Below are 25,354 nucleotides of genomic sequence, written 5' to 3' on the forward strand. Positions count from 1 at the left end.
TGTTTTCAGGCTTTCCATTTTAGGCTTTCCACCAAAGGTGATTTGATCAGTGTCACTGCCTTAGTAATTACCACAGCCATTTTATCTGAGGGAAATCCTGAAAACATGACCTGTTGGGGCTCCTTGAGGACTGGGGTTGAGAAACACTGGTCCAGAGCACTGTGTGCATTACAGGTTTTCTCGGACTGTCCAGAGCACTGTGCATTACAGGCCTCCTCAGACCATCCAGAGTACTCACTGTGCATTACAGGTCTCCTCAGACCGTCCAGAGCACTGTGCATTACAGGCCTCCTCAGACTGTCCAAAGAACTCACTGTGCATTACAGGCCTCCTCAGACTATGGTCTGAGGAGGTCTGTAATGCACAGTGCTCTAGACGGTCTGAGGAGGCCTATAATACACAGTAAGTGCTCTAGGGCGGCCTGTAAATGCACAGCGAGTGCTCTTGACAGTCTGATGAGGCCTGTAGTGCACAGTAAGTGCTCTGGACAGTCTTAGGAGGCATGTAATGCACACAGTGCTCTGGATGGACTGAGGAGGTCTGTAATGCACAGTGAGTGCTTTGGATGGTCTAATGAGGTCTGTAATGCACAGTGAGTGCTTTGGGTGGCCTAGGGAGGCCTGTAATGCACAGTACTCTGGGCGGTCTGAGGAGCCCTGTAATGCACAGTGAGTGCTCTGGATGGTCTAATGAGGCCTGCAATCCACAGTGAGTGCTCTGGGTGGCCTGGGGAGGCCTGTAATGCACAGTGCTCTGGATGGTCTGAGGAGGTCTGTAATGCACAGTGCTCTGGACAGTCTGAGGAGGTCTGTAATGCACAGTGCTCTGGACGGTCTGAGGAGGCACACTGTGCATTACAGGGCTCCTCATACCGTGCAGAGCACTATGCATTACAGACCTCCACAGACCATGGTCTGAGGAGACCTGTAATGCACAGTGAGTTCTCTGGATAGTTTTGGAGGCCTGTAATGCACAGTTAGTGCACTGACCATACAGAGCACTGTGTTTTGCAGGCCTCCTCAGACCGTCCAGAGCACTCACTGTGCATTACAGGCCTCCTCAGACTGTCCAGAGCACTGTGCATTACAGGCCCCCTCAGACAGTCCAGAGCATTGTGTATTTCAGGCCTCCACAGACCATCCTGAGCACTCACTGTGCATTACAGGACTCCTCAGACCATCCAAAGAACTCACTATGCATTACAGGCCTCCTCAGACTGTCCAGGGCACTCACTATGCATTACAGGCCTCCTCAGACTGTCCAGAGCACAGTGCATAACAGGCCTCCTCAGACTGCCCAGAGCATTGTGCATTACAGACCTCCGCAGACCATCCAGAGCACTCACTGTGCATTGTAGGCCTCCTCAGACAGTCCAGAGCACTGTGCATTACAAGCCACTTCAGGCCACCCAGAGCACTCACTGTGCATTACAGGCCTCCTCAGACCATCCAGAGCACTCATTGTGCATTACAGGTCTCATCAGACCTTCCAGAGCACTCACTGTGCTCTACAGGCCTCCTCACACCATCCAGAGCACTGTGTGCATTACAGGCCTCCTAAGACCATCCAGAGCACTCACTGTGCATTACAAGCTTTATCGGACTGTACAGAGCACTCACTGTGCATTACAGGCCTCCTCAGACCGTCCAGAGCACTTACTGTGCATTACAGGCCTCCAAACCTTAATACCATAAATAATAACATATTCTATTTTTACTGTAGGAGTATATAATGAGTTTGGAAATTCTATAGAAATGCTTAGATAATGTATTACAAGTTAACTACTGTAAAACCATCAGATTTTAGTCAATTAAAATATGACTAAACTAAAACAATTCAGATGGCTAAAATATGACTAAAAACTAAGATGGCATTTTAGTCAAAAGACTAGGACTAAAACTAAATCAAAAGTTGACGCCAAAATTAACACTCCCCAACATGGATATACACAGAAACAGATATCCCTAAAGCCTACAGCAGTAAGCCACATTCCCCTGCACCTCCCTCCCCCTAGCAAGTTGATTGACAGCAGCAGGAGCAGGAGCTGTCCATTATTATTAGTTCCCTGTGCCCACACTACCCTATCTTCACTGTGTCCTGAGTGTGTGCCTCCTACCCAGAAGTTCAGGGAAGCAGCACAGAGCGTTCTGGAGCCAGGAGCTAACAAAGTAAGTACTTGGCACACTAATGTAGTAAGCAATGTAATAGGGCAAACCTTAGTCCTCAAGTACCCCCAAAAGTTAAATTTCCCTTCAATAAAATAGCTGTCAAAAGTACCAAGCCATTGACATTGTATTAAGCACCTGTGCAAGGTGAAGGCAAGCCTAAAATCATGACCTGTTGGGGGTACTTAAGAACTTAGGTTGGGAACCACTGCATTAGAGAACGTTCCCCTAAATAATAAGTCCATTCATTCTAAAAATTTGGAGCATTTAGTACTACTTTAAAGAAACTGCCTGGTAAGAATCACCCGGTTTGTACACACAGCAGTTTTAATGGATACTCCTCAATGGATGTAATGCCACTTTCATGCACAAGCATATAAAAATTGTCGGCCAAATTGAGCTGTGTGAACTTTTTCCAACAAACTCAGTGATATTCCCATGTGCTGCTTATTGATTTAACACCATTTCATTGCAGCTAAGTGCTTTCCCTTGTCAAACATCATACATCGTTCTAGAACTTCTAGTCTTCATGGAATTCTGTAGGGAACAATTGTTGCATTGTGGATATTTTTATACGCACTAAAAGCCATCTTTGGACAGGAGTTCTGCCTGGTTCTCAAACCAAGCTCCAGAAGGAAGTACTGAATGCCTGTATGTGGATGGTGAATATCTCCACTTAGTACAGATGATTACAACTTGCACTGCTTTATGCGTACATACTCACAGCGTTCTTGTGAAACATGGCACCTCTGATTGTTGTTTGACATTTTGGTTGAAAACCTTTGGAATTACAATAACATGTACATTAGTGCAAAGTGCTGATTGTGGAGAAGATAATAGGTTCACTTATATATTTATATGAAGATAATTGCCTAGTTGAACTGATAGCCTTGAAGCATTGAAAGTATTTCTAAGGTACTTTTCAACAGAATAATATTATTATTATTATTATTATTATTATTAAACAGGATCTAAATAGTGATAACAGCAAATTTTAAAACATTGAGTTTGAGGAAGTGTTGTGACATCCACAATGAAATGTTAGTTGGTAAATTATTGACATGTGAGGAGGCCAAAGGGGTGAGGGGAGGAGTAGTGAGATAGATTTTTGTGTTGCCAGTGTAGAGATGGTATTGGAAGCCATGGGGAGGTCATCAACTGACCCAAGGAGGAGGTGAAGATACAGAATAGAAGAGATCCAAGGACAGCGCCTTGGGTGACCCATATAGAATGAGGAAGAGGAGAGGAGGAGATAGCGTTGAAGGTGACACTGATGGTGTGCTGAGATAGATATGAGAAGAATCGGGAAAGAGTTGATTCTTGCAGGCCCAGGGAATTACATTTTTTGAGGAGGAGCGGATGGTCAACTATATGAAAAGGCAGCAAAAAGGTCTAAGAGTATGTGGCGGCCATTGGGTTTAGCAGGTAGTAAGTAATTGGTGAGTTTAAACGCTAATTAGAACAATGTTATCAGTGAGGTAGAAGCTCACATGGTAGAAGAAAAGGTGTTTATGTGGAGGTGAATGGAAACAAAGACGTGGGTCTTAAGTTTTCAAACTGGTTGGGTCCAGTGAGGGCTTATTAAGTTTAGGGGTGACCATGCATGTTCTAAGGGACTCATCTATACAATACTATTATTATTATACAGAATGTATATAGCACCAACAATTTGCGCAGCACTTGCTCTTGGAAGGTGATCTCTGTAATACATTTATGTAATACATTTTATCTGCATTTTTGGTTTAGAAAGAACTTTTCGATGTGGAACATTGTACATTGTAACAGCGAACCAAAGGAATGGTATATGTATGTGTAGCACCCTCCTACTGTAGGATGCAAGGTAAACTTACTTTGGCCCCTTCTATAATCAAGGGAGCAGTAATTGTTTGGCTTGGTCTGCTCTTGGGAGTTTGATTGCTTCCCCCCTGCCTCTGGAAGAAGCTTCCAGAGCTTAGGGCAGGAGAGTCAAAATAACTAGCCTGAATATCAGGTTTCAGCCAATCCCTGGGGAGGAGTGTCCTGAAGGGGGCTGGAATGGTGATAAACAGTTGGAGACACTGGAGAGCAGGGTTCCTTCACCCTTCTCCCTTCTTCTACTAGAGCCAAAGGGGCTGCTAACCTCAGGCAGCCCATAAACTGTACAGCTGCTTTCGAGCCCTCAGCAGGCTGAGGGCCTGGATGGACTTGGCTTGCAGCTAATTGCAGAACCTCACCACAGGGGACCTGGTCTGGAGAGGTGCCATCTCACTCACTGGACCATGCCTGGAGGAAGCTGGAAGGTTACAACTGTCCTCGGGACTAGTGAGTAAAGTCTAGACAGATCTCTGTGATTGCGTAGTGTTCTGAAAGCTGCACTGGGCACCCACGGTTATCTGGGTATCAGCCAAAAGTAACCAGATGCCAAAAAGACCTGCCCCATGGTCTTCAATTGTGAGGCCGCAGACTGTTCAAAACACACAACTACAGTACTCTAGGAGAAGACTGTCCTCTAATTTCTGAGCATTTCGGAGAATCCTATGCCCTCCTGTTAAAAGCTCCTCAAGCAATAAACTATAAAAAAACTACATTTCCCATGGTGCTCATGCACTCTGCAGTGTAGTTGAGCATCATGGGAAATGTAGTTCCAAAACATCTGGGGTGCCAAGGTTCACCATCACTGCCCTAGACTGATGCATTGGAGCCAGAGTGTAAAGACTTTTCCTTGGGTGACTGGCAGCCTCTGTACAGTTAGGGAGGATCCAGCTATTACCAGCAGCCCCTACAGGGGTAGCGCTACATATGGGTAAACCCCTCCTTCTGCAATTTCACATCTGTAGAACTCTTTGTATGTAAAGCACAAAAGGGGCACATACAACATTTTGGTTGCATTAGTAGTCATCTTATTGTCTGTACTCTTCTTTTATGTAAACTAAGGATGTCTAGATGTAAAAAGCAATAAAGGTATTATGTTTTACTACCGCTATACTTGGACATTTAAACCCTATTTATTCTCTTATTATCTCTCTCTCTTTAGAAATATAATTGATTTTCTTAGGAAGAGTGGGAGAAAGCTGGAATTTCTGTCTGGGTCCCTGTTGCAGATTTTCCCTCATTTCCCGTCTACTGATAATGGAAAATAAAAGAGACGGCTACATAAATAGACCCAGACACAATAGAATAGTTGAAGGAAAGGACACAGGTTGAGAGACCCAGAATTACATGTAGGGTGTCAGAGAGATAGAGGCAGAATAAAGAACAGAGACAGAATTAACTGCTGAGAGAACAAAGCAGGGAAGGAGACAGGGAGTAATATATAGAGAAAACTAAACAAGTCTATCGAAAGCAATGTGCATACACTTGATCACACTCTGGACGAATTGTATGGTTTGTTCCAAATTACACTGTTGGTGGTTTACGGTATAGATTCATTTTTCTGCATGACATTTTAACACAATAGTATTATAAAAGCTGGTGTTAGTTTGATCCTATAATTTTCACAGTGAAACTGCAATTCTCATTGCAATAGTCTAGCCAGAGAACATGTTAAGAGTAACCTTGAGGTTTATTATTAAATTTAGAAGTTACTGAGGTTTGTGAGTTACGTTAGCCATCTCTAGACCTCCTGATTTAAACTACTTTAGAAATCCCCTACCTCAGCTATTTACTTACATCAGACACTCTGTCTGAAATCCTCTTCACCATTGGTCATGCCTGAACAGTGTGCCCTCAAATAGTTGTATAGGACTATTTCTCTATATTAGAAAAATTGTCTTAAAATCAATGCACCCTCATTTAGCCAAAATCCTCTCTCTCTTGGGGCAAAATAATTTTTGCTCCTTAAAATTTCCCCCTACCCCTTTACCTTTCCTCTGCAGCTCAGAAATCCTCTTATATAATACCTTTTATATCCTTGCAGCATCAATCTGCACCACCACGCCCCTGCTGTTGCCTTCCTTCTTCTCACTTAGTTTATGTTTTCTATTGTCATAATTAGGCCATAGCAATGTCCCATCATACCCTGGGTGCCTGGCAAGGTGGTCTATTCAGTGAAGTAGACAGAGCCAAGCCACCAAAAGTTCCATTTTTGGACAACCAAGTTTCCTCTCGTGTCCACTGACCATGTACCTAGTCAGGTCCCACACCCCTCTTCAATTGCACAGGCTCACACTGGTGGAAGTGGAAAAAAAAAATGCAATGGAGATGTCAGTCACCAAGACAGGGATGTCTGTGCAAAGAATTTCAACCTAATTTTTCTGACAACAGGGACCTGTCTCACTTGCTTTAAATGTACATCTAAAGTGCTCTGGAACAATGTTATGCTTAAAAGAGGCCACCATAGTCCATAAGTTCTTAAGTCCTAGCCCTAAGTTCATAAATCCTAAGCACCTTAAATCTCATTTAAAAAAAAGCCTCAAACCAAGGAGCTGACGCTTGTATGCTAAAAAAAAAAAAAAAAAAATAGGGCTTTCTAGTAGAGGTGGGTATTTTTTTTTCATTTGTCTTGCCCCTGCAGTGGAAGAACCAGCGACATCAATCTGCGCCACTACTCCCCTGTTGCCGTGTTCCCTACTCTTACTTAGTGTATGTTTTTCCATTGTCATAATTGGGCCATGGTAATGTCCGATTGTACCCTTACCATGTGCCTGGCAAGGAGGTCAATCCAGGGAAGTAAAGTCAAATCACCAAAAGTTCCAGGCAGGGCTGCTGTTAGAAATAAAGGGGCCTCGTAAAGCCTAGCTGACAGGAACAGTGAACCAAGCCTAACAGGTGGCTCCAGCCACATGAACAAATCACTCATCCATACAACCAGAGTAACTGAGAATGAACTCTTATTTATGTTTTTGTTTTATTTATTTTTTTACAATTTTAGTTTGTTATATTTTTTAACAGCCTTGTGGGGGTTGGTGAAATATCAGTGATCTAAACAGACACCCAACATCTCACTTTTGAGACAGAGAAAGATTGAGGGCATAGATAGCTGCAGACTGAATGAACAAGAAGCACTTTGTACAGGGGCTCCCTGTTCATTCACAAACGGAAGTATTGGAAATACAGGGAGGGTCACAGAGGGATTGGTTCTAGTAACGGCGCTCACTCCTGCTGCTCTGTGCCCACCTGTTGAACGTATGCGGCCTAGGCTCTGTACAGGACAGGTGCTATCCCCTTATTAGAGGCCCTGGTTCCAGGAAATGTGTGGAAAACCGAGCTTCCTCTCATGTCCACTGACCATGTACCTAGAGGGGTCCCAACACCTCTCCCTAACTGCACAGACTCTCATCGGTAGAAGTGGAAGAAAGGACTAAAGGTTTGGAGATTCAAGCCACCAAGACAAGGAGGCCTGTGCAGGATTTCAAAGGAATTTCCCTGCCAATAGGGACCTGTCACACTTTCTCAGAATGTCCATCTGCAATTTTGTCACACAGGTGTAAGTGGCTCAAAAGAGGCCACCATGACATCTAGTCCATAAGTCCTCAAGAACTTCAAATCCCATTAAAAAAGCCCCAAACTAAGGAGAGAAACAGGGCTCCTTTTAGGCGTACCTAGCATCTTTCTTCTGAAGATAGCACCACAAACCCACATGTCTAATGAATGCAACTGTGTACAGAGTACAAAGCAGGGTTTCTCAACTAGGCTTCCTCCAGATAGGTTCCCATTGACACCATTGATCTTTTTAGCTATCTATAAGGGGCTAATTCTTCCCCAATGGCCAAAAGTGTAAGCAGCATTCTCCCTATTGACCATCACACTAATTTATCATGAGTTGTAGATATAGGGTTCCCCCTGAGACCGGAAAGTTATTTCAAGGGTTCCGCTGTGTTGAAAAGATTGAGAAAGGCTGATCTATATAATGATCTAAGTAATACCAGAAGAATTATCCGAATTAAAATTTTCTCAATCTTGGAACCGGAACCTAAACTAAAAACTATATTTTGCCTGTTTGTAGAGTATCCTGATCAGCACATTGCTTGAGCTCAATAAGCAATTTGAGAATGTTCCACTGCTTATTTGAGAATTTAATGAGCCTCCCGGCCTATATTGAGTCTTGCATTTATTTCCAACCGTTCCAATGGCATTGCTCTATTCCCCGAGGGTTGCTAGTTACAAGATAACCACTTTGATTCTTTTCTTTTATCGTTTCTTTGCCTCCAACCAGAGACCATTTGAAAACCCATCTCTGGAAATATTTCTATACATACAGATGACATGATGGACTTTGAAAGAGAATATTGTTTTATAAGAGACTCTTACACATTGTCTGCCACAGCAGCTCAGTCAGGGTAACTGTATAGAGGAAGAGTTATCTGATTGCGCCGGCTTTCTCTCCTCTGTAGAGGCAAGATATAGATGTGTCTGGAATACATGAATTTCAATCAGGCAAAGGAGTCTCTAGAGGATGAAATATCGATGGTGTTTGCCAACACACTATTTTGGCGTGATGTACTTTCCTTACAATTTATTTTTACTAGCTGTTCTCGCTCCATCTTCCACACGTGCTACCTGTTTTGTGTACACATTCCAATTTTTATTGGACTATCACATAGCAGGTACTGTTAGATATTTCTGGAAAGTGCGCCAAAAAATTTGGCAGGCTGATCAGCACACATTCAATTGTTTACGCACAAACCTCAATCTTCCTTGAGCTATAAAATAGTCCAGCTATCAAAGTACAAAGGCACATAATTATTATATGGTCTTAGAAATTACAGAACTGTACCGTTATTCAATTTGGAAATATGTACTGGGGCACACATTTTACAGGGCTTCTGCTTTATATAATGGTATTGCTTGAGCAGCCACCATCTTCCTACTTACCTATCCCTTAGCCTTAAAGCTCACAAAGGACATTAAGTTTCACTTTAGGCTTTGTAATAATTACTTTCTTGTTTTCTTATTTTGCTGGGATTTTCAACCCTATGCTCAAATCACAAACTCTTGGACCAGGGTGTCCATTTTTTTGCTCTGGGTCATTGCTGGATACTTTTCTGACATAGATAACAATAGAGTCCGACAAGACCAGTAGCAAAGTTCTCACAATACTTTATTTCAAACACAAGTGGCCACTGTGCCCACTCCCTCCCTGGGCCAACCTCCCCATTGAAGTTTCTTTCTAACATCACCAACATTATTTTCTTATAGCTTGCTGTCAGGCCCTGGATTAGCTGCTGGTGGCACCGTGGTTCACCGGGCAGGCAGAGGGTTGTAGATCCAGTGTCTACAAGCAGGTGTCTCCCAACAGCCAACAGATCCCAGTAATCAGTCTTTACCTGATACTGGAAAGGTATTTAATCCCTCTTCTATTGTTACACTTCACTTCAGTATTTTGCTTGCCAGATGCATGCTTTCTGTCAAATTATGAGTATGATTCCTGCCTTATACCCAAATCTTGCTCCTGTCTTGTATCCTGCTGCTTTGTACCTATTCCTCCATGTTTCTGATTCCAGTTTTGTTCCCCCTATTCCTAAATGTTTCCATGCCCCTTCAGATTTGCCCTGTGTTCCCCATTTTGTATATATAGTTAGTTGCTAGTTAGGCTTTCTGTTACTTAGTTAGGTAGCACGTTAGGTATTTTGTCTTTATTATGTTATGGCTCACTTGTATCTTCACGTTTGCAGTGTTTTCTGTTTGCTGGTGTTTGGATGTGTTTTGTTTCACTGTAAATAAATCTTGCTTAAGTGATATATAGTCTGGTCTCAGTTTCTTGAGTGTAGCTACACACATCTGGCCATCCCTGCTGCTGATTCCAGACACTCGCTCTATTTGAAGGACTTGGGCATCTTAGAGCCCCAATCTGCCCCCATCTACTCTCGCTGCTCAATTTGATTGACAGGCCAGGCACTATCAAGCCGGTCAAAATAATGGCCAAAGAAGAAAATTATTTTTATTGCAGGATACAACCATACAGTTTTATACAGCCACACCAAACAGGGAAAGGAAGTGACATTGGCATTTCAGTAATCCCTCTTTATAGTTTGTACAACCAGGCCAAATAGGAAAAGGAAGCGACATTGGAGTTTCATCAACCCCACCTCAGAGTTTGATACAGTCATGCCAAACAGGAAGAGGAAGTGATATTTCAATAATCCCTCCTCATAGTTTGATACAGCTGTACCAAACAGGAAAAGATAGTAATGTTGGCATTTCATAAATCCCACCTCCTAGTTTGATACAGTCTTGCCAAACCGGAAAAGAAAGTGACATTGGCGTTTCATCAATCTCTCCTCATAGTTTGATACAGCCACATCAAACAGGAAGAGGAAGTGACATTGGCGTTTCATCAGTTCCTCCTCATAGTAGGATACAGCTACGCCAAACAGGAAAGAAAGTGACATTGCCGTTTCATCAATCCCTCCTCATAGTTAGATACCGAAAGGCCAAACTGGAAGAGGAAGTGATGTTGCCATTTCATTAATCCCACCTCACAGTTTGATACAGCCACACCAAATAGGTATAGTAAGTGAGGTTGGAGTTTTATCTATCCCTTTTCCTATAATTTGATACAGCCACGACAACCAGGAAAAAGATGTGACATTGGCATTTTATTAACCCTTGCTCATAATTTGATACAGCCACGTCAAACAGAAAAAGGAAGCGACATTGATCTTTCATTAATACCTCCTCATAATTGGATACAGCCACGCCAAACAGGAAAAGGAAGTGACATTGCCATTTCATCAATCCCTACTCATAGTTAGATAGCGAAAGGACAAACAGGAAGAGGAAGTGATGTTGCCATTTCATTAATCCCAACTCACAGTTTGATACAGCCACACCAAACAGGAATAGGAAGTGAGGTTGGAGTTTCATCAATCCCTTTTTTTATAATTTGATACAGGCACAACAACCAGGAAAAATATGTGACATTGGCATTTTATTAACCTCCGCTCATAATTTGATACAGCCACGCCAAACAGGCAAAGGACGTGACATTGAGCTTTCATTACTACCTCCTCATAATTTGATACAGCCACGCCAAACAGGAAAAGCAAGTGAGATTGCCATTTCATCAATCCCTCCTCATAGTTAGATACCGAAACGCAAAACCGGAAGAGGAAGTGATGTTGCTATTTCATTAATCCCACCTCACAGTTGGATACAGCCATGCCAAACAGGAAAAGAAAGTGAGGTTGGAGTTTCATCAATCCCTTTTTTTTTATAATTTGATACAGCCATGACAACCAGGAAAAGGATGTGACAATGGCATTTTATTAACCCCTGCTCATAATTTTATACAGCTAGGCCAAACAGGAAAAGCAAGTGATATTGGCATTTCATCAGTCCCTCCTCACAGTGTCTGGATATAGCTGCTTTCCCCCTTCTAAAACAATGATGTCATAAACATTAAAGAAGAATTTAATTCCCCCAATTTTTTTTTTATTTAACTCTTCTTTACTTTTTCACTAGGTTATCCATAAAAAAAAAAAAAATACTCACATGCCCAGTAAACCCAGTGGTGTTCTGTATGGTTCCCCTGCTCAGATGATGACCACTTGGTCTCGTTCTACCATCTCCTTCTATGAAGTCATCCGGAGCTGACTGTCTCTTCCAAGTTCTTGCAGCCGGCCCAAGAACTTGGAAGAGACAGCCGACCCCTGGTGACTCGCTGCAGCACATGCACTGTGTAGTATCCCCAGGCCTCCTAGAATGTGTGACATAAATACCTAGGAACACAAAGTCCCATCAACGCACCAAAGATCTGAGAGTCCAAACACTTTTATTATTGAAATGTGTTCACAAAAAGACAACACAAAATACCAATGCATTTCGGGGGCTCAAAGAGCTCCTCCTTTTTTAGGACTTGAGTTTGATGGAGAGACTGGACAACTCTAAAGTAACACAATCACCTGGGTTTGCTTTATGAAAACCAGACGTGACAAAGATCTGTTGATCAATGGACCAGCATGGAAGTATCTATAACTGGCGAGAATCCAGGAAGGGCAGGGATGTGTTCCCCAAAAATATTGAAAAAAAAATATCTATAAAAATATTTCCAACTGCATGAGAGGAGAGGGTAGAGGTGAAATGCCAAAAAGTGTTTCAAGTGGTTCGAGTGAAGGTCCACTTTACAATGGTACTTTTTTATAAAAAGTTGAATAGCAATTGAAGTGATGGGAAAAAAATCGGAATCTATCCTGGAGTTCAGCTGTAGGCCCCTTTCACACAGACAAAGAAAAATGGACCCATGTAATCCGTATTAGGCAGTTGGATGTGGATGAAGATGTGTCTACCCACATCTGGTCAGGTCTATAAAAGTGGACATGGACAAAAACTTATTATATTCGGTCTGGTGAACCTGAACAGACTAGAAGATATAGGTGGATGTACATACTCTACTGCCCATAGGGATACATCTAAAAATTACACCATTTCTTAACCAATGAAACGACCAAGCTACTCATTTACTCCTTTTTTATCTCTCATCTTGACTATTGTAACTCCAGTCTCATAAGCCTACCTCTACACAGGCTATCCTCCCTTCAGTCTATCATGAATGCTGCAGCCAGGTTCATCCATCTCATCATTCACTCGGTGTCCTCCACTCCTCTCTACCAATTCCCCCACCGCTCTCTGCTCAGTGTCCTCCACCCCTCTCTACAAATCTCTCCACTGGTCTCCACTCAGTGCCCTCCACCTCTCCCTGCCAATACTTCCACTAATCTCCACTCAGTGCCCTCCAACTCTCTCTGCCAATACTTCCATTGTTCTCCATTCAGTGTCCTCCACCCCACCCTACAAATCTCTTCACCGGTCTCCCCTCAGTGCCCTCCACCTCTCTCTGACAAACCTTCAATTGGTCTCCGCTCAGTGTCCTCCACCCCCTCTCTGCCAATCCCTACACTGGATTTCACCCAGTGTCCTCCACCCCCTCTCTACCAATCCCTCCACTGGCTTCCAATTGCCCAACAGATACAATTCAAAATGCTAACAACAACTGACAAAGCCATCCACATCTCTGCCCTGAGCTACATCACCAATGTGTCTCCAAATTTCACCCAAAATGTCTCTGAAGGCCTCCTGCTCTCTAGCTCCCATGCACACCTCCAGAACGTCTCTAAATCCTCTCTCGTCCTCGTGAACTCTCTACCACAATGTGTCTGGCTATCTACTGCTCTGTGTGGAGATTTCTGAAAATGAATTTCTTTGGGGAAGCCTATCCTGTGTCCACTTAACAACTGAATTTTTTTTTTACGTTTCCATCGGCTCATCCTTCTTACTGACTTCTGCACCACTTGCCCCTTCCTATCAGACTGTAAGCTCTCATGAGAAGGGCCCTCCTAACGCTCTTGTATTTAAACTGTAGCATTGTGCAAAATGTTGGTGCTATATAAATCCTCTATTATATTAATATTGATTGCAGCCAGATTTTGATCCGTCTATTCAGGGGTCAAAAAAACGCAACGACAGAACGCTCACGTGAAAAGGTCCTTAAGGCTCATTTCCAACACCACGGAAACAAACAGCAAAAGGAGATTTTTCCCTAAAAAACCAACTCACTTCAAGGATTCACCAGACCCCCGTTTAGAAAGAAGCAATGGTATTAAATTCAGAAATTCCTTCAGTGGGAAAAAAAAGTTGGTGCTCCTTATGGGATGCGGTTACCCGGCAACCCATAATCTGTTCCCAGGGGATAGAGGGGCCAGGGCGAGACCACTCTCTTATCAGACCTGCGGACATCAGATAGAAGGATCCTTGTGTTCTGCCGCTGCTTCCATGCCAACACACACATCTGAGCGTGAGTCGAATTTAAAAAAGGCCTGAGAGCCCTCTGGGGAGTTAAATTAGCGGTGAGCCGAGTATACACACATAACACGGCGCTCCTCGGGCTTCACAAACACATAAGAAAAGACAAGAATAGGAAGCCTGATGTTCAATCTAGCCGAACTACACTAGAAATGAATCAACCTGTATCTACTTATTTTTTTTTTTTTTGGGAGTTGCAAAAAGAAAGAAAAACTTCCTTTTTTTTCCATTTGCATTATGTAATAAAAGAGTTACTATGTAACAATATGGTTACTTTCAAACTGCCACATGCATTTTCCTTCAGACCCGTGTACAATATTGCAATCACCTGCTACACATTGTCACCTTTTATCCCCATACCGTGACATGTGTGTTATTAGATGCATTTAGATACATTAAGATATATTTTCTTGACTGCTTATTTACACTAATGATAGTCATTTGTAACGGCGCACATTTGATACGCCTTAAAGGGAAATGGTGGCATGTTATCAGTGAGCGAATATTGTGTTATATTATTTCAGTGCGTGCCTTAACCCTTTTGCTGCCAGAGATGTTATTTTTTTTATTTATTTTTTACACATGTTAAAAATGCACATTAATTTCATGGAAATGCTCTAAAAACCTATATTTCCTGAAAGTCGAAAACCCATATAATTAAATAACTGCAGATGCAATTTTTTTTATGTCGCGTGATATCAAACCCATAGTTGCAGTAAAAAAAATACACTAAAGTTAATTTAAGCAAACAAAAAAACATGATGTTTTATCTACTTTTTCTGGTAATATATATATATATACATCAGATAAATACATATATTTTAATAATAGTATAAGAAAAAAATATAAAACATGAAACCCTTATGGACTTAATATAATTATATATAATATAAGATATATTAAGATATAAGATAAAGATCTTAATAGATAAGATATAAATATATAATATTAATATAAAAATATATAAAAAGGTGAGGTTTGACCTCATGTAATGTATAGAAATATATAATATTTTTATAATAATATAAGAATAAAATAAAAAATCCCCTTCTGAGGGGCGTAGTGAAATGCATTGGGGGTGTGGCCTTGTTGGAGTCCACGCTGAGGTTGCCACACACACACACCCCAGAGATGTCATGGATATGCGGCCAAAGGGAGACTTTCTCTTCACTCTGAATAAAATAAAAAAGATGAGCTTCTCCCTCATGTACTGTGTATAAATAGATGATATAAATATACAATATTTTTATAATAATATAATAAAATTAAAAAGATGGGGTTCGCCCTTATGTACTGTATATAAATATAAGATATAAATATATATTTTTATAATAATATAAAAAATATAATATTTTTATATTAATATAAAAAATATGAAAGGTGAGGTTTGACCTCAGGTAATGTATAGAAATATATAATATTTTTATAATAATATAATAAAATAAAAAAGATATAGTTCGCCCTTATGTACTGTATATAAATATAAGATATAAATATATATTTTTATAATAATATAAAAAATATATAAAAGGTGAGGTTTGACCTCATGTAATGTATAGAAATATATAATATTTTTTATAATAATATAAGAATAAAATAAAAAAATCCCCCTCTGAGGGGCAAAGCGAAATGCATTGGGGGCGTGGCTTTATCAGAGTCCAAGCTGAGGTTGCCACACACACACACCCCAGAGATGTCATGGATATGCGGCCAAAGGGAGACTTTCTCTTCACTATGAATAAAATAAAAAAGATGAGCTTCTCCCTCATGCACTGTGTATAAATATAAGATATAAACATACAATATTTTTATAATAAAAGAATAAAATAAAAAAAGATGGGGTCCACCCTTATGTACTGTATATAAATATAAGATATAAATATATATTTTTATAATAATATAAAAAATATAATATTTTTATATTAATATAAAAAAAATATAAAAGGTGAGGTTTGACCTCAGGTAATGTATAGAAATATATAATATTTTTATAATAATATAATAAAATAAAAAAGATATAGTTCGCCCTTATGTACTGTATATAAATATAAGATATAAATATATATTTTTATAATAATATAAAAAATATATAAAAGGTGAGATTTGACCTCATGTATAGAAATATATAATATTTTTATAATAATATAAGAAAATAAAAAAGCCCCCTCTGAGGAGCGGAGCGAAATGCATTGGGGGCGTGGCCTTGTCGGAGTCCAAGCTGAGGTTGCCACACACACACCCCCAGAGATGTCATGGATATGAGGCCAAAGGGAGACTTTCTCTTCACTCTGAATAAAATAAAAAAGATGAGCTTCTACCTCATGTACTATGTATAAATATAAGATATAAATATATATTTTTATAATATAAGAATAAAATAAAAAAGATGAGGTTCACCCTTATGTACTGTGTATAAGATGTAAATATTTAATATTTTTACAATATTATAAGAATAAAATATAAAAGATGAGGTTCGCCCTCATGTCCTGTATGTAAATATAAGATATAAATATAAAATATAAGCTCTGAAGGGGCGGAGTGAAATCTACTGGGGGCGTGTACTGGAGGCGTGGCCTCAGGCTGAGGTTGCCACACACACACCTCAGAGATGTCATGGATGTGCAGCCAAAGGGAGACTTTCTCTTCACTCTGAATAAAATAAAAAAAGATGAGGTTCGCCCTCATGTACTGTATATAAATATAAGATATAAATATATAATATTTTTTTAATAACATAAGAATAAAATAAAAAAGGTGAGGTACGCCCCGATGTCTATGGACAATGTTGGGTACTGGAGTCTTCCGCTGTTTCACAGTCATGTGCAATTTAAGGCTTGACATGTTTGGCATCTATTTACGCGATGCAACCTCAACTGTTATATTTTAGAAAGAAAATTGGGAAAAACTTTGGTACCCAAAATTGTATAGACATAAACTGAAGACCTTTACAGGCTTTTAAATCATCCTCTATGGACAAAGTTTTTGATTACAGGTCCTCTTTAAGGAGAAGCTGGGGTCTATTAGACCCAGATTCCTCCTTTGCATTCTATTCAATCTGAATGAGTACAGACAGTACACCATCATCTGTTTTCCCCGCATTGGCTGGGATCTAAAAGTTTTATACTCAGAAGTGCTCAGAGCTGAGCAAATCTGGGTTCATGCATCAGAAGGGAGATTGAGAAATGGAAATGTTTCATCTCCCCTCCGCCTTTATCCTAAAAGTGAATTTGGCCAGGTGAACCCGGGTACCCATGGGGGGGAAAGCGCAACCTTCCCATTTTACAGAAGCAGGGCTCAAAATTTCAAGTCCTGAGCTACTAGCCAGGCCTTAAGAGTTACTTGCCAGCAGTTGCCCCGACCAACCCCTACCCTGCCCCGCCCTTAATTATCTCATGAAATAACACTGGTAATTGTTTTATGCAGAATTAAGCTACAAAAATAAATATTAACAACAACTTTAACAATATTAACATAAAGAATATCAGTACCCACCAGTGCAGCCTCATCAGTACCCACCAGTGCAGCCTCATCAGTGCCGCCTCATCAGTTCCCTTTAATGCAGCCTCTCAGTGCCCATCAGAGCAGCATATCAGTGCCCATCAGTGCAGCCTCATTAGTACCCATTAGTGCAGCCTCATTGGTGCCCATCAGTGCAGCCTCTCAGGGCCCACCAGTGCAGCACATCAGTACCCATCAGTGCAGCCTCTCAGTTCCCATAAGTGCAGCCTTATCAGTGCCCATCAGTGCAGCGCCATCAGTGCCCACCAGTGCAGCATATCAATTCCCATCAGTGCTGCCTTATCAGTGCAGCCCCATCAGTGCAGCATATCAGTGCTGCCCCATCAGTGCCACATCATCAGTAGCTATCGGTGCATCCTCATCAGTGCCTGTCGGTGCAGCCTCATCAGTGGCCATTAATGCAGCCTATTAGTGCCCATCAGTGCAGCCTATTAGTGCCAATCAGTGCAGCATATTAGTGCTGCCTCATTAGTGGCCATCAGTGCAGCCTCTCAGTTCCCATAAGTGCAGCCTTATCAGTGCCCATCAGTGCAGCATATCAGTTCCCATCAGTTCTGCCTCATCAGTGCAGCCTCATTAGTGCCCATCAATGCAACCCCATTAGTGGCCATCAGTGCAGCTTATCAGTGCCGCCTCATCAGTGCCCATCAGTCCAGCCTCATCAGTGGCCAGTAATGCAGCCTATTAGTGCCCATCAGTGCAGCCTATTAGTGCCCATCAGTGCAGCCTATTAGTGCCCATCACTGCAGCATAACAGTGCTGCCTCATTGGTGCCCATCAATGCAGCCAATCAGTGCCCATAAGTGCAGCCTCATCATTGGCCATCAATGCAGCAGGGATCACAGGGAGGAATCAGGATTGCCAGCGGGACCACACAGAGCGGGGATCTCCCGCTGTGACACAGCTTGGATATGAAACGCTGGCCGCTGTCAAACAAAGTCCCGCTTCTTGGACCGGCACTGGACCAGTGTGCTGCCTATCATAGGAGCCAGTCCAGGAGGCAGGACGTTGTTTGACAGCGGCCAGCGTTTCATATCCAAGCTGTGTGACAGCAGGAGATCCCCGCTCTGTGTGACCCTGCTGGCTCTCCTCCTGACAGTTTCCTGGCTGATCGCTTCTGGCAGAAGTGGTGCAGCCTTTTTTAAAGGGCATAAGAATGGTTCGGGGAGGGGGGTCAGGGAGGCAATTGCCCCCCGTGCCGCTCTGATGCTCTGTAAAAAAGGCAGCACTGTTTCTGCCAGAAGCGATGAGCCAGGAAACTGCCAGCCCAGTCCGACAAGAAAAGGAATTTTGTTTGTCGCTATGAACAACGTGTTCAGATGGTGTTATTAAGCTGCTGTCCCCAAATGAAACTACCACCGTGGCGGAGTCAACAATGAATAATAAGGAAGTGGGTGTGGCGCTACTTATTTTTAGTGGTGTGTATCCCTTTAAATGCAACTTACCTTGCTGTGCTTGAAAACAAACATTATACTGTGCAAATAAGCAAGGAGAAAAATAATAAAAAATTTAAACAACCCTATGATAAATATGTGGTAATGATTTCTTATATGTCAATCACATAATACTGTAAACATTAAACTACCACCATATACAAACATTTGATATGCGATAAAGTGACTGTGCTGTGCTAGCAATAATTCATTGACATCCATGGAAAAAGTGACTCGTGCTATCATACAATATAGACGTCAATAAAGTGACATGTGCTGAAAAACAAAAAATGAGTCCACATTTCAATAATCGGCTCCTCCAGCGGCTTCCTGTCTCTCCAGTTTCCCCACATGCAGAAACAGCCCACGGGCCCCATAGTGCAATTCATATAAAACCATTTATTGCAGTACTTACATTATGTCAGAAAAGGCTCAGCATTTAAAATCAGGAATTCCGGGACGCCGATGCGCTCCACGGACCAAAACCGGAAGTGACGCGCTGACGCTGGAAGCCCTTCCCTACGCGTTTCATTACAAAGGCTACTCCTGAGGACGTTGATGCGACGAAACGCGTAAGTGAGAGCTTCCAGCATCAGTGCTTCCGGTTTTGGTCCGTGGAGTGCATCGGCATCCCGGACTTTCTGAATTTAAATGCTGAAACTTTTCTGACATAATGTAAGTGCATTTCTGAATATTGCAATTAACGGTTTTATACGGAATTACACTATGGGGCCCCTGTGCTGTTGTTGTTTCTGCATGAGAGGAAACTGTGCAGACAGGAACCCGCTGGAGGAGCCGAGGAAGTCCTGTATCTGGATAATGTGTACAGCCCCATGATGCTGTGAATGCTGGTTTACCCCTAGCAAGGGGAGAATTTTTGGTGAGTGAGGTGGAGAAGGGGGCAGCACCCATTTCCTTGCCCCTGCTCCACACTCGCCCTCAGCTAATTTCCTCTGGCAAAATGCGAGCAGACTAGTGGAAATTTTGAGGGCTGCAGAAGTAACCAGGCAGCTTTACAGTAAACCAAATCCATTCTATTACACTAAACCCGAATAGCTTCCTTGCGCAATGTAAATGAATGACCAGAGTCTTATCATTCATCCGCCTTATTTCCCTTCCCCCCCCTCCCCAGCCTGATAGTCCCGGACACGCTCCTTTCATTCCTTGGATTTTAGTTCTTTCTATCATGGAGGCTCAGCATCACATACGGAAGCTACCTAGGGTGGTCTGCTGTTTTTAGGAAGCTATGTAGAGCCCATATCACCTGCCATGATCTGACTGCATGGCATAGAAAAGCATAGAAGCAAATAGGAGGAAAACATAATAGAAAACATAATAGAAAATTTCATTAGCACGTTGGGTGGTGCAGGGCAAGGCAACATATAAGCCAATTACATTTCAGCTTTAAGTTGGAAACCATTGGAACAACTCAGATTCTCTTCTAGGATGCGTTGGGAAAGCAGTTTGGAATTTTTTCGGCTTCCGTCCGTCGTGCATTTGCAAGCCACGTTATATTTCATGCTTCAAGCATTTGTAAAAACAAGTAAGTCAAACCGTTGCATTGTCTTCCACCTAGCCCCGGCTCTCCTGCTGAGCTCTAATGTGACTTTAATAAACTATAAACACAGGAGAGGTAGAGGAGCACTCCCGCTGAACTAGCCGTCAGCCATTTCCCAGCAGTGCGACAGCCATAAATCGGTAATGAGACTAACAAAGAAACTGAGACTTTGACAAATGGAAGGCAACTACAACGCAAGTACATTGGAAAGTAGCCAGAATGTGTTTTTTATTTGTGCAGTGAAAATTATTTGATGCACTTTAAGTCCAGCCACCGCGGTTGTACTGCGACAGTTTGGCTCCCCCCGTGCGAACTGCTGTCACTGTACGTCAGCCGCTTTAAGAGGAATAGGGGGCGCCCGCGGCGCGATGCCAGAGTCGATGCCTGTGGCCGTGATATCCGCCGGCCACCTGCGATCGCTCCACAGAGAGACAGAACGGGGATCTGTCAATGTAAACAGAGACAGTACAACCGTGGTTGTACTGCGACAAGTTGGCTCCCCCATGCGAACTGCTGTCACTGTATGTCAGCGGCTTTAAAAGGAATAGGGGGCGCCCGCGGCGCAACGCCAGAGCCGATGCCTGTGGCCGTGATATCCGCCAGCCACCTGCGATCGCTCCACAGAGAGACAGAACGGGGATCTGTCAATGTAAACAGAGACAGTACAACCGTGGTTGTACTGCGACAGGTTGGCTCCCCCATTCGAACTGCTGTCACTGTATGTCAGCGGCTTTAAAAGGAATAGGGGGCGCCCGCGGCGCAACGCCAGAGCCGATGCCTGTGGCCGTGATATCCGCCGGCCACCCGCGATCGCTGCACAGAGAGACAGAACGGGGATCTGTCAATGTAAACAGACAGATCTCCGTTCTGTCAGGGGAGTAGAGAGAGATCTGCTGTTCCTAGTGATCAGGAACAGCGATCTATCTCTATTCCCTATCACTACACTGCCCCCAGAGTTAGGGAACACTTAACCCCTTGATCGCCCCTACTGTTAACCCCTTCCCTGCCAGTGACATTTATACAGTAATCAGTGGCTATTTTTAGCTCTGATCGCTGTATAAATGTCAGTGGCCCCAAAAAAATAAGCTCGACTGACCCACTGTCGTATGACAGGTGGGTCCACCTTGTCTGATAAGAAGTATTTTTCTACAACTTTTAAATAGAAGAATTTACGTCCTATTTTAAATGTGCTACACAGCCAGTTCCTTGTCTACATTGCCACACCATCTGACACTGAAGAATTCTGATTGGACATATGTTTTATGAAGTTTACCAGTACTTCTCGTTTCAGTGTTTGGACATTTTTCACGTTATTGTCACAACACACTTTTGCTTTCTTTTTACTTTTATGAGGTTTTTCAATATTGTATTATTCATATTCTGTGTTACAGAACTTGTATTCACAATTTGTATCCATCCACATACTTTTGGCCCACCATACACATGGTGTTCCATTGGTACATATAGCGCTACACTATTGAATATTTTATGCACTTGGACTTTGTTTGTTTTAGTGTTAGCAGCTTTATCTAGAGCGGTTTAGCGCAGCAATTTCCCCCATTTTTTCATATTCATTATAGCAAAAAGTAAAAAATATTGCTTTTTTTTTTTCAAAATGTTGGTCTTTTTTTGTTTATAGCGCAAAAAATAAAAACCATAGAGATGATCAAATACCACCAAAAGAAAGCTTTAATTTTGGGGGAAAAAAAGACATACATTTTGTTTGGGTACAGCTTCGCACGACTGCCCAATTGTCAATTAAAACCACGCAGTGCCATATCGCAAAACATGGCCTGGTCAGGCAGAGGGCAAATCCTTCCGGTCCTTAAAAAGTTAAAGTGGACTTAGCACCTGATACATTGTTTCATGCTAAGTGCAGCAATCCAGGTAATGTGTCTGGGTAACACTTCCAGGTATTTATTACCCATCACACAGATCACAGTACACCATCCTTCTTCAGGCCTCATCCAGGGTTACTATCTACTTCCTGGACTGCGAGACAGTGAGCAGTATGTACAGGAGAGAAGTGTGGAGGGTATGACAGTGGGCAGTATGTACAGGAGGAGAGGAGTGTGAAGGGTATGACAGTGAGCAGTATGTACAGGAGAGAAGGGAGGAGGGTATGACAGTGGGAAGTATGTACAGGAGAGAAGGGAGGAGGGTATGACAGTGGGCAGTATGTACAGAAAAGGAGTGTGGAGGGTATGACAGTGGGCAGTATGTACAGGAGAGGAGTGTGGAGGGTATGACAGTGAGCAGTATGTACAGGAGAGAAGGAAGAAGGGTATGACAGTGGGAAGTATGTACAGAAGAGAAGGGAGGAGGGTATGACAGTGGGCAGTATGTACAGGAGAGGAGTGTGGAGGGTATGACAGTGAGCAGTATGTACAGGAGAGGAGTGTGGAGGGTATGACAGTGGGCAGTATGTACAGGAGAGCAATGTGGAGTGTATGACAGTGGGCAGTATGTACAGGAGAGAAGGGAGGAGGGTATGACAGTGGGCAGTATGTACAGGAGAGGAGTGTGGAGGGTATGATAGTGGGCAGTATGTATAAGAGAGGCGTGTGGAGAGTATTACAGAGGTCAGTATGTATACCAGAGGAGTGTGGAGGGTATGACAGTGGGCAGTATGTACAGGAGAGAAGTCTGGGGAGTGTGACAAAGGGGGGGTGGAAGTGGAAGGGGCTAAATAAGATGCATAGAGAGGTGGAAACGGTCGAAATGAGTGCGGCCACATAAGCACTAAACACACATACACTGAAAGAACGAGAGTGCTAGCATAAATAGATAATTAAAATATGTGACAATATGAGTATAAATAACAATAATAATAAACCACTCAAAAAATCTCAAAAAATAGTCCAAGTGAATGAGGGCTAGTATCAAACTAGCACATAAATGACAACTCTGCAAGCTGATAGTGACAAATCCAAATAGGTAAGTGGATAACAGTCCCGCCACCAAGTAATGCGTGTGGGCATCATTTTTTAAAAGTGAGTACACCCCCCTTCTGTGTCTTGCCTCCCTTCCACTCTGGCCGTCACGGAGTTACACTATATATTGTTTGTTTATGTTTTTTTTATATACCACCCTGCATATCCATCATGCTGAGTTGTCATTTATGTGCTAGTTTGTTACTAGCCCTCATTCACTTGGACTATTTTTTTAGATTTTTTGAGTGGTTTATTATTATTGTTATTTACACTCATTTTGTCACGTACTTTAATCATTTATTTATGCTAGCACTCTCGTTCTTTCAGTGTATGTGTGTTTAGTGCTTGTGTGGCCGCACTCATTTCGTCCATTTCCACCTCTCTATGCATCTTATTTAGCCCCTTCCACTTCCACCCCCCCTTTTTTCCTTTTGTCACAGTGCAATCACCACTCACTTTTATTTATGACATTTTGTCTGTTTGGATCAGTCACATAGGTGTTGCAGCAGTGTCCCTTAGTATATGTCTTTCTGACAGCGCAGGAGTTTTTTCATTTTACATTTTATGTACAGGAGAGGTGTGTGGAGGGTATGACAGTGAGCAGCATGTACAGGAGAGAAGGGAGGATGGTATGACAGTGAGCAGTATGTACAGGAGAGAAGGGAGGAGGGTATGACAGTGGGAAGTATGTACAGGAGAGAAGGGAGGAGGGTATGACAGTGGGAAGTATGTACAAGAGAGAAGGGCGGAGGGTATGACAGTGGGAAGTATGTACAGGAGAGAAGGGAGGAGGGTATGACAGTGGGCAGTATGTACAGGAGAGGAGTGTGCAGGGTATGACAGTGAGCAGTATGTACAGGAGAGGAGTGTGGAGGGTATGACAGTGAGCAGTATGTACAGAAAAGGAGTGTGGAGGGTATGACAGTGGGCAGTATGTACAGGAGAGGAGTGTGAAGGGTATGACAGTGAGCAGTATGTACAGGAGAGAAGGGAGGAGGGTATGACAGTGGGAAGTATGTACAGGAGAGAAGGGAGGAGGGTATGACAGTGGGCAGTATGTACAGAAAAGGAGTGTGGAGGGTATGACAGTGGGCAGTATGTACAGGAGAGGAGTGTGGAGGGTATGACAGTGAGCAGTATGTACAGGAGAGAAGGAAGAAGGGTATGACAGTGGGAAGTATGTACAGAAGAGAAGGGAGGAGGGTATGACAGTGGGCAGTATGTACAGGAGAGGAGTGTGGAGGGTATGACAGTGAGCAGTATGTACAGGAGAGGAGTGTGGAGGGTATGACAGTGGGCAGTATGTACAGGAGAGCAATGTGGAGTGTATGACAGTGGGCAGAATGTACAGGGGAGGAGTGTGGAGGGTATGACGGTGGGCAGTATGTACAGGAGAGGAGTGTGGCGGGTATGACCGTGGGCAGTATGTACAGGAGAGGAGTGTGAGGGGTATGACAATGGGCAGTATGTACAGGACAGAAGGGAGGAGGGTATGACAGTGAGCAGTATGTACAGGAGAGGAGTGTGGAGGGTATGACAGCGGGCATTATGTACACGAGAGGAGTTTGGAGGCTATGACAGTGGCCAGTATGTACAGGAGAGAAGTCTGGAGAGTATGACAGTAGGCAGTATGTAGAAGAGAGGAGTGTGGAGGGTATGACAGTGGGCAGTATGTAGAGAAGAGGAGTGTGGAGGGTATGACAGTGGACAGTAGGTACAGGAGAGGTGTGTGGAGAGTATGACAGTGGGTAGTATGTACAGGAGAAAAGCGTAAAGAGTATGACAGTGGGCAGTATGTACAGGAGAGGAGTGTGAGGGGTATGACAATGGGCAGTATCAGTATGTACAGGAAAGAAGGGAGGAGGGTATGACAGTGGGCAGAATGTAAAGGGGAGGAGTGTGGATGGTATGACAGTGGGCAGTATGTACGGGAGAGAAGTCTGGAGAGTATGACAGTAGGCAGTATGTAGAGGAGAGGAATGTGCAGGGTACGACAGTGGGCAGTATGTACAGGAGAGAAGGGAGGAG

General features: G+C 42.8%; 1 protein-coding gene across 6 annotated transcripts in view; it reads right to left on the reverse strand.

The window, feature by feature from the left end:
- Nucleotides 1–25,354, reverse strand: part of MSRA (methionine sulfoxide reductase A) — a 433,629-nt gene that overhangs the window by 373,379 nt on the left and 34,896 nt on the right. The window contains exon 1 of one of the 6 annotated variants that reach the window (XM_073624833.1): nt 2,890–2,945. The exons of the other annotated variants lie outside the window; for them this stretch is intronic. Coding sequence (XP_073480934.1) covers nt 2,890–2,932 — 43 coding nt within the window. The 5' untranslated portion in view covers nt 2,933–2,945. Of the gene's footprint in view, nt 1–2,889; nt 2,946–25,354 lie in introns of those variants that run through there. 6 annotated transcript variants of the gene reach the window in all.

This window comes from Aquarana catesbeiana, linkage group LG04 (assembly GCF_042186555.1).
Source record: "Aquarana catesbeiana isolate 2022-GZ linkage group LG04, ASM4218655v1, whole genome shotgun sequence".
NCBI classification, from domain to species: domain Eukaryota; kingdom Metazoa; phylum Chordata; class Amphibia; order Anura; family Ranidae; genus Aquarana; species Aquarana catesbeiana.